General features: G+C 40.0%; 1 protein-coding gene across 1 annotated transcript in view; it reads right to left on the reverse strand.

The window, feature by feature from the left end:
• The window catches only part of AGBL4 (AGBL carboxypeptidase 4), a gene marked incomplete at both ends in the record, with an annotated part of 937,634 nt that extends 928,808 nt beyond the window's left edge, over positions 1–8,826 (reverse strand). The window contains one exon of the mRNA XM_082766598.1: positions 8,780–8,826. Within this exon, the coding sequence (XP_082622724.1) occupies positions 8,780–8,826 (47 nt within the window). The remainder of the gene's footprint in view (positions 1–8,779) is intronic.
• Positions 8,827–17,799: the final 8,973 nt, after the last annotated feature.

The raw sequence follows: 17,799 nt of genomic DNA on the forward strand, positions 1-17,799 counted from the left end.
TTGCCTGCAAGTTCACACGTAATAGTGGATTCACGTAAGGGTGATGCAAGTTCATTGACAATTTCTATCCCATGTATGATGCATCTTAATTCATGCATCCTTCTTAGGGTCACACTTCTATTTTTCCTTGACTCTTGAATGGGTGTAACTTAGAAATACGGTTTTATCCTCGCTTCCTGTTAATTTTTCATTTAGCGATAGGCATGTCTTCTGTCAGCCAAGTCAACAATAGTCTCAGACACATCAAGGAAGATGTTAATTTATTTACTTAAGAGTTAAAAATCTTATCTACTAGAATACATCTAAAATAACATAGGGATTTTAATACTACTTCTGGAATATTTTTACCCTGTTGCTGAAATTAATTACACTGTTACTTTCATAATCGTAATTAATCATTAAAACAACTCCTGTAAATTCTTAGTTGCAAATAGTGTCTTTGCCTCTGCTTTCTGAAACAGTCCATTCCAAACTACAAGTTTAAGCCACTGTGGATTTCTTCCACCCAAGCATTGCTTACTCACACAACTGAAGTTACTCTAGATAATAAACACTTCAGCATAATCTAGAATTTCATATCAAACATTAGATCATTGTGGTGCTTTATTTTATTCACAAAGTACAGTAGAGCAAAAGGTTTAAATATTGTTTCAGAATTCCTGTTTCCTGATATAAAAATGTCAGCAAAGCACATTTGATCCATTAACTACATTGCTGATGCAAGAGTAACAGGAATTTAACTACAGAGAACACTGCTAACTAATACACCATATTCAGCATTTTTTTTAACTAAGCAAATGCTATGTTGATACAATATTTATAGGAATGTGAAATGCATACAAATTATTTCAAGTATTCAGAACACAAACCAAAACTCTACCTACTAGAAGACTTACACACAGAAAGCTGAGATCAAATTACTGATTATTTGTTCTGCTTAGAAATAAAATAACCAGCAGATATAACACTATTCTGCGTAGTTACAAAACATCTGTGATTCAGCAGTAGTAGAGACTGCAGATACAAGTAAGTAGTACAGAGGCAAGTTTACCTCACAGTCCTGCTTTACATGGAGAATTACCACCACCAAAACAGAACAAAAAAATTACTGCCTCGGGATTTGTATATGTTATTTGAGGAATATTTCATTAATCGAGTATACGCTACCCCATGTGCAGGTTACATGCATGAAAACATGACAGCCATTTGATAGGTGTTATCCAGCTCTAAAGTTTGCTGTGATCCTACAGTAACTTCACTGCTTATTGCAAACAAAAACACATCAGCAAACCTGTAATAATTCCTGTTGGGCTTTCCTTGGAATGGATTCCTGCTGTTCTGCTCTGGTGTTTCACAGGAACTGACTTTCCTCTTGTTTTTGTAGAGATTGAAATTCAACACATTTTCAAGGTGATTATGAAACAATATGTAAAAGCGAAATCTTGCCCGTTTTCACTTGCAACTGGGAGAGCAACTGCTAAGTAAATAGCTATGCGAATTAGCAAGTGAAATAAAGTCAGATAGCAAATTTATGTAATAATAATAATACTTAAAATATATATATATTTTTATTTTCTCCTCCCACAACCTTTTCTATGGTTGATTTTTGCCACTACAGTTCTATGAATCAGGCCAGTTAACCATACTGCAAAAACAGAGACAGATATGTATACTAGAAACCATATGTATCACACTGTATAAATTTTATCTTTAACCTTAATACATTACTTATCCTAAACCAGAATCAATCATGAAAACACTTTACTATACACATACATACATGAATAGATTTACTCATGAAAGCAGCGACATCAAGAAAAAAAATCCACAATCTCACATCTACAGGCACTTGCAGGATCAGGGCCCTAGAATTAATATGAAGTCCACATCTTTCAATTTGCACAATTCACAAAATGAAATCAGAATCATGATTATTACTTGGTAGAGTTTCACAAACCATCTGACTGACAAATAGTACAAATGCTTTAAAAAATATATTTAAAAATCTAAGGTTAAAAAAAAAAAAAAAAAGCAGAGCACTCCACAATTCAAGAGCACTCCAAGCTCTTAAATGACAAACTTGGCCTCTGTGGTAATGTCAAGAAAATGAGGAGTTTCAGAGACACCGTAACAAGGAAACTGGAATATGAACACAAAAACGTGTACCTATAGCCAACTCTCACTTACTTGTAATTTGGTTTTACCTCTACTGTAGATTAATTGCAGACACAGCTTGAGCCTGGAAAGACTTATCTCAGGTACAATGCAATCTAAACATAGCAATGCTGTGTCATGGCTCTGCATGCCAACTACTTTGGGGGATTACTCGAGAAATCTGAGCTGGTTTCTATAGAATCACGCAGTTCTGGAAAAGGGCAGCAGAGTTAATCCACCAGAAACAAGAGTGATGTAGCATGGTCCAAACACCCAGGGGGGTCTGCTGGAGCCAGCCCACACCCTGCAGCAACGCTGCTGGGCAGCAGCTGGATCTGAGTGACAGCAAGAAGTACCTGAGCCAAATTCCACTCCGCATCCTGTAGCGCCTCACTTACACAGAGTTTGGTGTTCTCTGTTACTGAGGTATCCTAGTTTTTTTTTGTTGTTTGTTTTTTAAGTGAAGATAACTACATCATCATTTCACCTTATAGCTATTGTTCCTAAGCAGATATTGGTGGAGGAAAGAAGAGCAGCAGGAAGGAAAACAGCCTGCGTGTAGACAGGTTGTCCAGTTCTTCTGAGAGAGGTAACAGCTATTGCTATTAGATATCCCATTTGATAATTGGGCTTGTGCTGCAGATCTATGTTTTCCAGTCCTGTCAGTGGTCCCATGTGGAGATCTAGCCAGCTACCTTTTAACACAAGAATTTGAATTTAAAACCTATTTTAATGAGCTTTGTATCTATAAAATTCAACTTCAAAACACAGAAATGCAATGTAGGCCATATAAATGCATTGTGAGTCTGATCTGATTTTTTTTTTTTGCATGAGACTTCTGCCTAGAAAATACAGTGACAGAAACACTAAAGAAACTTGCAGAAACTTGTTTTACAAATTTCAGTATAAAACCTATTAAAATTCTCAATATGTCTCATTTTACTTTTTATAAATTCAGAAACCTCCTCTCACAAGCGCTAATAATTAATAGGGTGTTTTGAACTTCACTGGAAAGAAAAAATGTTGGGAGGCTTGAGGTAAGTAACTTTCAAAAGCTTTGATTATTTGTCAGAGAAAAACTGTTTGAAACATGGCTAGGAAATGGTAAACCATTAAGAGGTGGCAACCGGAATACTCAACGCATTGCTGTTTCTCTTTCTTTTTCTTAAATTATATCTTCTGGCTGAATAAAGCCTTCATTAATATTTTTTAGGTCTCCTTATTTGGCAAATTATGCAATAGAAACATGATCAAAGCTATCAGCACCAAAAATACACTAGCAGCTCTTCAGCAAATTCTTCTAGTGGGGAGTTGGAATTGTTGCTACTAGATAATTGAAAAAGTTGGAAATAAGTTGAATATCAGTCTATCAGCAACATAGTACAATGATTACTATATTATTTTTCTGTAGTAACTATAATTAATTTTTGTGAGTTACTTCAATAAATACTCCAACTTAAGCACTAAAAGCTGAAGTAGTTAATGGTCTTAGAGTGCTTCAAATTTACTAATAAACCTCTCTAATATCCCCTTGACTTTGAACTGCTTAAGTTAAAACATGCCCATGCTGTCAGTAAGCTCTGGCAAATGAGTTTGTTGAACAAAACACGTTCTCAATTTGTTTACAAATACATCCTGCAGCATTTCATAAACAACTGCAAATAGCTCTTTATGGTGTGGGAACATCTGCAAGTCTGGGCCCACTACCCTTACAATTTCCATGACTTGAAACCTTTTCCTGCTGATAGGAGGATACAGGAGACAGATCCCTTTCAGCACCAAGGTTCCACTTCTTTTCCCCAACACTGGAATTCAGCTATGCGTACAGGCTAGTAAAGTACAAAGCTATGTATTTGTGTAGATTAGGAAATAAGCTATGTTGTTTATATACACTTCAACATTCAGGAGGAATTTAAGAAAGAATTAAATTTAAGAAATTAAATTTGCCTAGGAGACCAGAAATGCCAGCGACATTTGGTGTTACTTTAAAGACTGAGATTACAAGTATTACTGTTAAAATAATTAAGTGATTTCTCCTATTTTAAATTTCCTCATGACAAAACTGGTGAATGAGAGAGTCTAGTTACCCATAAGGCCTATATTTAATAAAAATAAAAAAAAAAAAAAAAGACCATGGAACTGGTTGTCTAATTCAGTTCAGCTCTTTATTTAGCAGCTGCTGCCACCTAAAAGAAAGCAGTATGTTCTTGATACTAGAATGCGTTTGTACCATATGTGATTAAGTATTTTTAAGAGAATAATTATTCTTTTAGAATGAATAATCAAAAGCTCTCTTTCAAAGCAGTCTAGCTCAGCATTATCACATTAAAATCAGTTAGAAAGCACTGCTGAACTTACACAACATCACTCAGGCTCTCCACACACCGATCGGTGAAACAATGATCTCAACCCTAAGCATTTTAGAAATTTTAATTACTACCAAAACTTTGAGGAATGTTTCAGCATTCAACAGTAGTTTAAAGCTGTCCTCACTGCAGCCAGGCCAGCCCAACTGCAAATACTTTTGAAAACCCTTACCAGTTCTAATATGAAACGTGAGTTAACACGGCTCTGTTGGGTAACTATCACAACACGTACCTGAACATGAAACACCTACTCATCCAGCTGAGAAATCTGTCCCAGTAACAAGGACCTTTGGTTTCAAGACACATTCATACCCCATCCAGGACCATGAATAAATATCTTCTTTTTATTTTCGCTATTAGTTCAGCAACAGGAACTTGATGAAACACCAGAAATACTAATACCCACAAAACGACTAGCAACTACAGGATAATACATTAAGCTTCCAATCCAGGCTAACGTACACCTACCCCAAGAGGGACAACTATTACAAAGCCCAGGAATAACCCACACCCTCTGGCCAGCCAGACCCCAAGAGGCAAGTCTTCTGGTAACAACACAGACCGACAGAAGAACAGTAACTTGAGGAAAACACAGTAGTTAGGCAAGATCCACGTAGTTTAGCTAGATCTGTGTCTGAAAAGTTAAATACTTTCATCTGATCTTCATTTTCTATTTATCAGAAAGATAAAACAATTATGCAGTTATTGTCACATCTTGATAAAGAGTGGTTAATGAGTCAAAAAAAATATATCAAATACAGGTATCCTGTGCTCACTTTGATCTATTCCTAAACCTTCCTTAGATAAATTAACAAGGTCATCTTTGCTACAGAATTGGAAAAATCACAGAATCACAGAAAAATGATGTTAAATTTTTGGAGGAAACTTAACTAAGCAGGCCATCTCACTATATGCTGCATTTCTGAAGGTGTGAGACATCAAGTTCAGCTGAGCGTAATATGAGGAACGGACACCAAGAAGCACCTGAACTTAATCCCTTTCATTCTCCTGCAGACTTCATTAGTGAAGGTTAAATGGCTTTTAATTTAGATTCCAAGCTTGCAATGTGAAGAACCTACCTAGGGAAGCAAGCAAACAAACTTATGGCCTATTGCAGAAATATGATTTGAGCAGTTCCAAGGAAACAGGTAAGAATAAGAAGCCAAGTGCAATGGAGAAATGATTGATTAATCCAGAATAAAACACGATGTTTTGTAGTGCTCTAACCAAACATCAGAACACAGAGGAACTATTTTAATGGATTAGACCAGATGTCTGCCTAGTCCAGCATGCATCATACCACATAATGCGCTCTGCAGTAGACAGATGTGAAGTAATCTACCTTCCATATTAAATCTCAATCTCATTTGAAACACACAGATTGGCTTAAACCATAATCTAGAAAATAAAGCTAAGTATAACAGTACAGTAAGAGTTGAGAGCATTCTATCTTTGTAGAATTCTGTGTCCTAACACCCCTCCCTATTAATAAAAATAAAAATTTGTAGAAACTACTACAGAAGTAAAAATTTTCTACATGAAAAAGGAATAAAATCATTAGAAGATATTTTTATATGGAAACAGTACATATAATGACCAGTGTAAGAAAGGTAAACTGAAATGCAAAATTTTTACATGATAAAAAGATATGTTTTCCATAAAGCATAATTAATATACAGAAGCACTTGACATAGCATGTTTTCAAAGCTAAGAGTTTAGAAAGATTGAAAATACCTTATAAGCAAACAAGGAGAAGAATAGCACTTCCATACCAGTAATCTGTGCTGCTATAAAGCATGGGTAAATTACCTTTAATATCTCTTTAATGCAGTCTTCTCATTTGAAAATTAGAAATAACAGTATTTCAAAATGGAAAGATAAGACTTAGCTATTGTTTGTGTATTCTGGAATTGTGTTTCTCTGACAAATCCAGGAATAAAAACATGGTGTTTTTGCAAAACTGAAACAGCAAGTATAATATAGTCATACCAGCTAAATCAGCTTATGTGGTTTGAACAATGTTCAGCCCTCCTGTAATGGCTTTGCTCTCCCTGCATGAATGCAGAAAAAATTAGATGTGTGGAAAATGCAGGTTCTGGAGCTAGACTCCTGGATCTCCTCAAGAGTAGTCCATATCTGACATAGCATGAGGACATAGGAAGTACACAGGATGCACCATGAGCAAGAATATTCCCTAGCTACTACATTCTCTGCACTTCAAACAGTGTCAGAAACCGAAGTTTAAGGGGGAAAACCAGAAACTTTTTCCAGACCCTACCTTCTATGCCCTTTCTTAAAAATGGGAACCATAAATTTGTTTCACTCGCTTTCCCCAAGCCCCATGAATCTCTGAAAATTTTTGGTGTTATCTTTTTGACTCTTTATGTTTTAATTCTTCATCTGGTTTCTCCAAACAGGAGGGACCCACAGATTACAGCTGCAAAATGGCTAGACAGGCACTGCAAAATTTAAATGGATATGTATCAGGACACGCAATGAAACATGATTTCAGCGCAATCTCATGGAATTGATGCGTTTATGAGAAAGTGACTGACTACCTAGCTGAAATGGACAGATGTGAATAAGCTCATGTCAAGGTTAAAAATAAAAAGCAAATACTGTAAGGCTGCAAATTTAAAGATTAAAGCAGTGAGCACAATATAAATGTAACTTTATGTACTAATACAGAAACAGTGGGTAAGTTCCATCACATTTTATATAAAGTTACTGACAAAGACATAGGCATAGGTGGATGAAGTCCGTAGGAAAGTTGACGAAGTCGAATGGTGGCCATTGGAGATGCATTCCCTGTTCCGTGGTGCAGTCAGAGCCGATCAGCTGTGCTTAGCACAGTGTTGCACAGCAGATGAAACAGATCACCTGCCTTGTAGACAAGTTTAATGTATAATAAACTTCTTGGTGTGGTTTTGGGTGTTCAGAGACAGCAAGCTTGAAACAGACAGGGAGTTGAAGAACCTTAAGCCAATCTACTCAGACATAGCCTTCATGGTATTTTTTTTTTCCAGAGTTCAAGAGCATTTCATGTAGTTATCACTTTTTTTCACCTTGAATGGTCCTAAAATCCAAAGTCAGTTCTACAGATAATGCATCTTCATTAAACATGGAGCCACTTCTGAGGTAGAAAAGCACATGCACAGCAGCTAACAGCAGGCAAGGAAAATGAGCTTTTGGTTCAGGAAGCTAGATAATTTATGCATGGTGCTGCGGGATATTAAAAATTCAGAAAAACTGTCATTATCTTTGTTTCATCCTCACAATGTTAATAACTTGAATTTTCATAAATTATTTGGGTGGTTTTGTTTTCTTGTGGGGTGGAAAAGACCTTCACGGTGTTTTGTTACAATAGGAAAGACCCCTGTACCTAGAGGATCCTTACCACTCAGGAAGAAACACAAAACTTGAGTTTCATGACAAACTTATCTCAACATACACACACAGTCAGAGCCATTGTTAATATGTCCTGAATAGGAAGAACAACACTTGGCACCTCCGCTAGAGAGACCCTGGCAGAATAGCACATGTGAGATGCAAGGCATGCAGCAGGCTGTCCCTCTGCAGCCTCCAGACTCCTTAGGGCTCCGGGGACAGGTCAAGCAGCACCTGTGGGTCAAGCCCCAAGCCATCAGCCTTGTGGTGCAGCTTTTATTCCAACCTCAAATCTATTTTTTTTCCATTCTGGACATAGTAGATTGAGGTTTCTCACGTGAGGGGAACCCCTGTCCACCGCTCTGCTCTGCTCTTCACCACCACCACCTTTGCCCCGTGCAGGCAGGCGGGTGCGTGGTGCAGGCTGCCCCACCAGCCTCTTGCAGGGCTGCCCCCCACGTTTCGTGTGGGCTGGCTGGGGGGTGCCAGCCTGGCTGGGGGGCTCTCCTTGGGACAGGGCTCCCCCCTTTGACAGGGCTTGAGAGCCTGGGGCTTCTCCCCCTTCCCCTGCCTGAAGGATCACCCCCCACTACCATTTACCCCCTGGAAGGTGCCCCTCACCTCAAGGCACGGGGCCTTGCCCCTCCTTCCCCAGCTCCCTGGGCAGGGGGCTCCCGCCCCGGACCCCTTCTCCCCCTCAGCCAGGAGGCGCTCCCCTCCCGCTCCCCGGAGAGCAGGGCTCCGAGCCAGGCAGCCCCTCTCCTCCCCTCTGCTGCCAGCAGCAGCCCTCACCCCCTGCAGAAAGGGATGGAAGGGGGGGGGTCTCTTCCTCTCTTCCCCTCTCCCCCCGCCCAGGCGCCTGCGGCCGGCACTGACCCGTCTCTGCCGTCCTGCTCCTCTCCGCCATATTTGTTGTCATCCCCCCCGCTCCCCCCCACCCGGCGCGAGACGCTGCCCGCGCGTCGCCATGGCAACACACGTCACCGCCAGGGGAGTCCCGCGCCCCCCCCCTTCCCTCCTTCCCTCCCTCCCTCCCCATGCCTCCCGCAGGCCGCCATGTTGCGGCTCTGACAGGGCCCGGCCCCGCCCCGCCCCGGGGAAAGCCTGCCCGCTGCCCCCGGGGGGAGCTGGGCTCTGAGGGGGGCTCGTTACCGACGTGCGCGGCCCCCCGCCGCCTCCACGGGGGAGCAATTACAGCCTGGGGTCCCCGGGGACAGCGGGGGGTTAGGGTTTGGGTCGCCCCATAGGGGCAGAGCCCGCCCGCTCCTGGTTTCAGGGTGATGAGCTCAGGTGGAGCCTGGGCAGTACCTGAAGGCAGCCTTCATAGCTGTGTGGCCACCCCACCCCGCCCCAAAATTCAGCGCATGAGTCTGATCATGTGGAAGTTATGGCGATTTTTTTTTTTATGTTTTTCTCATTTTTTTTTTAAGGCAGCCCAGTGGGGAGCTTCATTATGTGTGTGTGTGTTACCCGTCTGTTTCCATCCCCCAGACCTAGCAGGTGAATCTGACCATATGGCAAATACAGTGAAGCTTCCAGGGGACGGGAAGGTTTCTGCCTGTGTGTGTGTGTGTGTTTGCAGGCCCACTGGGTGACACTCACCATGTGGCGAATACAGCGATGAAGTCTTTGGTGCAAAGGGGCTAATTACGTGTGTGTTTCCCAAAAGACCCAGCGTGCTGGGTTTGATGATGCATGTCTCACTAATGCAAGGCTGAGATGAAAGCTCCATCGTATGTCCTCAGCGCATACAAACTCCAAGCTCTCAGAAGCAAGGCTAGCCATCGGGCGAGCATGGTGTTAAAAATGCAATCATCAAGTCCTAGAATCATGTATATTTGCATACATGGACAGACATGGGGGGAGATCATAGAATCATAGAATGGCTTGTGTTGGAAGGTACCTGAAAGACCATCTACTTCCAGTCCCGCTGCCATGGGCCAGGACACCTTCCACTCTAGACCAGGTTGCGCAAAGCCCTATCCAGCCTGGCCTTGAACACCTCCAGGGATGGGGCCTCCACAGCTTGCCTGGGCAACCTGTTCCAGTGCCTCACCACCCTCATAGTAAAGGATTTCTTCCGAATATCTAATCTAAATCTACCATTTTTTAGTTTGGAGCCATTCCTCTTTGCCTGTCACTAAACCCCCTGACAAATCCCTCCTCAGCTTTCCTGTAGGCCCCCTTTAGGTACTAGTAGGCTGCTATAAGGTCTCCCTGGAGCCTTCTCTTCTCCAGGCTGAACAGCCACAACTCCCTCAGCCTGTCTTCTTAGGAGGGGTGCTCCAGCCCTTCGATCATCCTCATGTCCTCCTCTGGATTTGCTCTAATACGTCCACGTCCTTCTTGTGCCGGGGGCCCCAGAGCTGAATGCAAGGCTCCAGGTGGGGTCTCATGAGACCAGAGTAGAGGGGGAGAATCCCTTCCCTCAACCTGCTGGCCATGCTGCTTTTCATGCAGCCCAGGATATAGGCTGGCTTTCTGGGCTGCAAGCACACATTGCTAGCTCATGTCAAGTTTCTCATCATCACCCCCAAGTCCTTCTCAGGGCTGTTCTCAATCCATTCTCCCACTAGCCTGTATTTGTACTTGGGATTGCCCAGGCCTAGATCTTGCTTTTGGCCTGTTGAACTCCATGAGGTTCACACAGGCCCAGCCCTCAGGCCTGTCCAGGTCCATCTGGATGGCATCCCTTACCTCCAGCATGTTGACTGCACCACACAGCTTTGTGTCATCAGCAAACTTGCTGAGGGTGCACCCGATCCCACTGGACTGGGACAGGACTGTGCTTATGGCTATGGAAACATTTATGTGTCTGTTTATTTACATCTAGTAAATTAACATAACCACTTCACAGAGACCAATGACCAGTTAGTGAAACACTCCAAGCCTAAAAATCAAGGGAAGTGAAATTGTATATTTCTCCATATAACGTGTTGTTATTTAAACATCACTTCACCTCCCTATCTTTCTGTTGGGCATGTGCTTTTTCTGCTCCAGTGTAACTCCTCTTAACAAGGTACTGACTTGGGTAATGCCTGCAGGTTCTACACACCTATATTTTTCTGTTACCTCCTCATCATTTCTGTTTCTCCCTGCCCTTTGCAGCATCCCAGCCTTCTTTCAGTTCATACTTCTCTGGTTGTTTCTACAGCATTTGTTTTTTAGGTTCTCTTCTGCTGTTTCCTTTCTTTTTCAGTGGTGCTTAGGTCTCTTCATCTAGTTCTTTTCACTCGGTATATTTCTGTATGATGGCCACAGTCACAAGTTTTCAAATATAGCCATGTTCCTATGCCAATGACGTGAAACACCTATCTGAAGTATTGCACTAAGGACACTTTGTGATGGTGTCAGAAGATCTTTTGGAGAAAGCATATTGTTCTTTGCTTTGTGTCAGCATTTAAAAGTCATCAAGGGCCACCGAGATTCAAGCTCTGGAAAATAATTTTTATACTTTTATCTCTTCAGCCTTCATAAGCTGTGGGTGGACACTAGGATATTGCAAAGCCTGATTTGTCTCACTGCTGACAGAGAACTACAGTGAGCCCCCCCATCCTCTCCCTCATACTGTTTCCCCAGGCTAGCTAATCACCCAGGCCTTGTTTGTTGCTTGGCAAATGATCCTGGGAGACCTCTCTTCAGAGTATGCTACATGCACTCTCTTCTCTTCATTCACACCTCATGGCTGATTGTTCTGCATATCCGTTGAGAAACATCAGCACCAATTCAAGCTTAACATAGACAAAAACATCTTTATGTTATCTTCTGGACCTCTCTGTGTATGCACATTATAGTACCTCCTGCACATCTGTCGCAAAAACTATAGACCTAACCTGATTGCTTCTCTTCCTCTTTATTTGCCTAGCTGCTATCAAGTCTGGCTTTCTCTTTGTCTGTGAGAAGATACAGACCATATCTATCTCGGTAGTTAGGATGCTTTTTTGTTTATGGTCATCCTTTACCCTGTCTGTTACAACCCCTTTTATTTAGGTTCCCTGGTAGCCATGTCCCAGACCTTAAAATATTTTTTCATAATACTCAGCTGTTCGTTGTTTTTATCTAAACTTTCCTTTTTTTTTTTTTTTTTTCCCAGGTCTTACACAGTTTTGTCTGCTACTCTAGTCTGGTTTCTTATCATGTCCCCAAGTCCCCTATCCCCTTTGTTCTACTTGCTATTCCAGCTTTAGTGTCCCCTCATCCATATTTCATTCCTATCTATTAATACTCATAGAGCATTTTTCATCTGCAAATTTCTAAGAATTAAGTGCCTGTGGAGAAACCTTCCATATCAGTTCTTCACATGACCTCTTTATTCACATTTTTCTGAGAGACTTCCTTCTGTGGTGACCACAAATATTAATCCAAAGGTCTTTTGCATCCAACTGCCATTCTATCAGATACCTGCAAGAATGTGTATTGAATTCAAAGACATCTGGGGGAAAGCATTTTTTTCAGTCAAATTAGCTCTTCTGAGTTAACACACTTGAAAAACCCAGAAATGCCACAGTCAGGTTTTTTTTAGTCTGAGTTTAATGCTATGTTATAGTCACCTCACCAAGCTGAAATGGTGTTAAATATAGATGATATGCAGTCTTTCCAAAAACAGTAAGCTAATTTGACTAGAGAAAAGAACTGGAAAGTTCATATAGAAAGTTCATCTGAAAAGAGAAGTATACCTCAATGGTGTAACTTCAAGAATAAGGACTGAAGAATGAGGGAAAGAGTAATCAGGAGAAACACTTGCTCCTTTTCATTTGCACATTTTTAGAGCATCTGAAAAGACGTTAGGGTGCTCTTTATTACAAAGATGTCTTTGGTCACTGCCCTTCCAGAGCTAATAATCTAATTTTGAATATCACAAAACAACAGAACACCATTACAAAACACTGCTGCACTGGTTACCTTCACATTCATTGTTTCAGCCATATTCCTTATTTCAATGTATCCTTCCTCCTTCAACATCTCAGCAAGCAAAAGCTGCTTCACTTTTATGGCTCTTCACAGCTTATTCCCACCCTATCATCTTTTAATATCCTATAGAGAAATCAACGTCTTCCCCCCACACATTTCATTCAGTAATAACTCTCTACTTGTTACATTTTCAAACCAGCACCTTCATGCTTTCCCTCACTGCTGCTTCTCACTCCCACTCACCTAATTTTCCTCCTTCAAATCCCTCCCTAAAAATCTCCTATGCTGTGATGTCTACTGAAGGAATGATAATGAATAGTCAGCTGTGTGCCAAGATTACTGTCTGTCATGGTGACTAGTGTTGTCTTATTCTGATCTCTGTCTGTCTCTTGCATCCACGTCTTGTGCTGGACTGAAAGTGACTTGAGTCAGGCCCCCTGTTTTTGCCATGTTAGGTATGGGTTCTGGAGTGGACTCTTAAAAACCATTATATAAACAAATAAAAATAAATTGAGATAATGGAAATACAAATGGAAATGCTGGCCAAACCCGGGAAGATTAAGCAATTATTCAGTTATGATTCATCAGCTTAGACAAATTTACATAAAAATTAATGTGACTGACAACTCCATTACAAATATTGAGAAAGAAATTATTTTTCTAAATATGGATTTGTGCTATCTTTATTTATTTATAATCTACAGGGACTTGTGAAGCATATTTTACTTTTTTATTCTTACTTGTATTTAAAATATTAGATATTCCATTGTTCTGTTTATCTTTTGTTGCAGCCCATAAGAATATAAGAAAACGTAATACCATGAGAGCAAAGACTGACAGGAAAAAAAAAAATCTGATCACTTTTTTCTTTTTTTTTAACATGAGGATAATTCAAATATGTTGACAATAGATTGATTAGCATTATGTATTCAATACTTTCGATTCAACTAGAGGTGGCTGCTGTCAATATATATCTGTTGAAACCTCAAAGATCTTCCAGGAAAATCAATAAAAATCCAATTTTACAATCCTGATAATTTCAGAGTGTTTAAAAAATTTGCAAATAAAAAAGAAGGAAAGTAAGAAAACTTTTTATACATAACAAAAAGCCCACTAAGTTGCATTATGGATTTTTCATGAATTGTTTTTAAGTAACTGCTAAGGCTGAATTAGAATAGAAAATTAAAGTATTAATGCAGAAGTTTTGCATGCTTTTCACACGCCCCAGATACAGTACAGTGTATGATAAGGTAATGTTCTTCAAAGTAGGGATTTAAAAATCCAGGTGTAATTATGTCATATAATACTTCTTTTACACTATTTTCCTAGTGTAGAATAAAGCAGTGCATGCATTTGTGTACATATAGTACTTCAGCTTTGACTTCGGTCAGATAAAAGGCCTCAACAACGTTTCTGCTAGAAATAGGCCATCAACATTGGCTGTGGAGGCACAGTAGAGTAGGTGCAGTCCAAATCAAAGAAAAGGAAAAAAAAAAAAAAAAAAAAAAAAAGTCTGTTCAAGTTTTTAGCCAGGATGTTATGGTCTGCAGGATTCAGACAGAAATTATAATCTGATAATATGATTTTTAAAAATAAAATAAAAAAGAGGGAGAGACGAAATGAAAAATCAAAACCTAGATTCCTAGATTGAGGCAACAAAATTGAAGTGAATTTTAAAACATGTATGTGTACATGGTAGAGAAGTGCTGTAATCTTATTATTTGTAAACTCAATCCACTCTTTCTGTTCCCCTAGCATTTATTACTGCAATTTTTATGTAATGTATAAAAACAGATTGTAATTTCTTCTATCAGGACAGTATCTTTAATGTATTAATGTATTAAAATAATATCACCTCTTGCATTTTTCTGTAGTATTTCTAAGCATAGGAAAAATTAAAATGCAGCTCGTTTGGATAGGTCAAAGTGTGTCTCCCCTCATTCAATGCGTGACTTCAGAAATAATCAAAAAGTTACCCTGAGATAACTGATGTGAAACATGAGACATCGTGATCACAAAACTTGGATCAATTTGTGCCCATGCTGGCAAAGCACCATCTCATTTCATTCCTGAAAATATTTTTTAATTTTACATTTTATGGCTACTTTGAATTATTTGTTCCTAATGATTGTCCTCAAGGATGTGCATCAGCATTGTGTAATTACATGGGGAAACAGTCCGCCTGAAGGAACCCACTCTGTAAATTACAACCCTACTGTGTACAGACAGTGAGCAACTCGTGACTCTGGGATTCTTTTACACTCTTCCACAAGCGCTTTTGAGCTTGTAAAAGCAGGGTACCACCAACACGTAGCACTTTCTCAAATATAGCTTTTTACTGTCCCTCTAAGTGGTGCGGAGCTATGTTGAGGGGTTGGCGTGAATGTATGCCCTCCATTTGATGAGAAAAGGAAAGACGTCCAAGGGAAAGGTCGGTGTCAGACACTTGGGTGCAGAACAGAAAAAGAAATGTTACCCAAGGACAGGAGCAAACCCTTATTATTGCAAGATCGATATTTTAGAATTATTTTCAGGAAATAAAGAACCTTCATTTTTAAGTTCCTACTGGAAAGGTATATACATATACAGAAGAAAAGTGAACTTTATTTGGGAAAGATGAAAGGTTAAATCAGTTCTCTTGGCATTTGAACATCTGCATAATTTTCAAACCTTAAGTGTAATGTATACTCTGGTACTTTGTCAATGTTTCTGAAGGTTTGACATGATTCTGATACAGTCCTTGGAGGAATTTACTTAAGAACACAATAACCTTATGTTAGCTTAAGCATGGCAACAGACACAATAAAATCCCAGTACAAAAAGGCCTTTTTCAGTTTTCACATTTGTGAAATACACCAGATCATGGTAAACATCTGGCACACCCCAATGTGCACTTGTCTTCCCTAGGATATTTTTGACATGCTAAGTGACTAGGAACTATCATTTTCTCCTATCATATAGGCCTATGAGTACTCACATAGTAGTGAAGTAGATCTACGCTAATGCAAGCCACATGGACTAGCAATGGTCTTTTTTTATTATTATTTTATTTTAAATGAATCCAAGGAATGAACTCAAAGGCTGCAGGTAGATTGCCTGTGGTAGTTAAGTTCACGTGTGGGCTTGAGATCAGTGCACTAAGAGGTTCAAGGCGGTCAGCTATCAAGCTCCTAGTTCACCTTGTGCTTTGTTTTTGTGCTGTACTTGTGTGGGAACATTTTTGGTTTGCCAATTATTCCATAAATCATGTAGTGCCACCTAAAGAAGTCCTTTTCGTGCAAAATATTAGCAATGTTAGCCTTAATAACAGTGCAATAAAGAAAACTCAAGTCCATAGCTGCACTCTAAACAGCTTAGAAACAGGGTAACAGCAAGTCAGAGCCATTCCCACTGGAATCCAGGGTACAGAGTAAACCAAAATATGGGGCCTATCAAATCTAACCACCTTCCCTCACGAGTATAGGTTCTTTGGTTAATATAGTCCTAAATACTAATACTAAATACTAAATCCTTCTGCTATGGCAGAAGAATGTGAACTCAAGAGAAAAAGGTCATTATGCCTCTAAGGACAATGTGGTAAGTGATGATGGTTAGCAAGATAATCAGGGATTAGTGCCCCCATGCAGACTCCAGCCTGACCATCTCGAGACAGGTAAAAGTCCAGCTTCAAGACCATGTCTGTAATAACATTTTAAAATCAGTATTTTATGTGTTTCAGGATATAAATCATACAGCATCTTTTCTTTAAGTTCTTGGTATTTTCTCCAGGTAATATCAAATTCTAGGTAGAGTTTGGTATAGTCTGGGAAAAAAAAAAAAAAAGACTTTTTAAAGTTTGCATCTGTGATATCTTCACCAGTTCACCAAGAGGGTGGTCAGGCACTGGAACAGGCTCCCCAGGGCAGTGGTCATGGCACTGATCCTGCTGCAGTACAAGAAGTGTTTGGACAATGCTCTCAGACAGATGGTTTGGTTTTGGGGTGGTCCTGTGTGGATCCAGGAGCTGGGTCCCTTCCCACTTGGGATATTCTGTGATTCTATAGCCCTCCCTCCCTGCAAGATTTAGTGGCCCTATAGAAGAAAAAGATCCTCAAAATAAGATCTTAAGAAAATGACCAGGTATGTATGCATTTGATCAGAAGCTGCTATTATTTCATGTAATTACTACCTAATGCGTCTAAAAATAAAGGATAATTTCAAAATGAAGACATTAGTAATGACATTAGAGTGACTAAGTTTAGATGGAGGAAGCACACAGTAAAAAAAAAATAAAAATAAATAAATTAGTTTATTTCCTAAATTAAGATATTTGGTGAAGTGCAGACGGGCTACTGTATTTCTTAATCTTCTGACCCATAAGGATTGGCATTGAGACAGTGTTCTCATTAATACATCTCTCTCTTCTACTTTTTTTTACACAGCATTGAAATAATATGTTTGGGAACTCACTGATTCACCTAGGACAGAGGCTTCTACACCTTTACATATTTTGAGGACACACAACAGTGGCAACTTAGCTCTTAAGAAACAGCACCTGGAATATAAAAGCTCTTAAAATCCTACCTGAAAATCTGACCTAAAAGTCAGAAAGTAAGATTCCATTATACAGGACAGATGAAGTCCAAGTATACTGAAAGTCTGACTAAAGAATGGAGACAGCACTGGTTGGGACAGCTGATGCTGATCGTTCCAGAAACTGTACCAAAATTAAAATAGGTGGCAGAGTTGCTCATAAACCAGATGCAGTATCTGCAATGTGACATTCTCTATAGAGGAGGGTTTTCAAGTCAATTCCATCTTTCTTTAAATTCTGTACTGAAAACTGCAGGACTGAACAGCAGGTAACCACACCAGCCACCCCGTTATGCCATCCTGACAGGGGTCATACCTGACTTTGTGTCATTTGAGAAGCCCACTTTGCAGAGCAAAGAACTGATTTGGTTTCCCAAGTCTCAAGCTCACCCCACAAACATCAAGACCT

Source organism: Aythya marila, assembly GCF_965140915.1.
Source record: "Aythya marila genome assembly, chromosome: 8".
NCBI lineage: Eukaryota > Metazoa > Chordata > Aves > Anseriformes > Anatidae > Aythya > Aythya marila.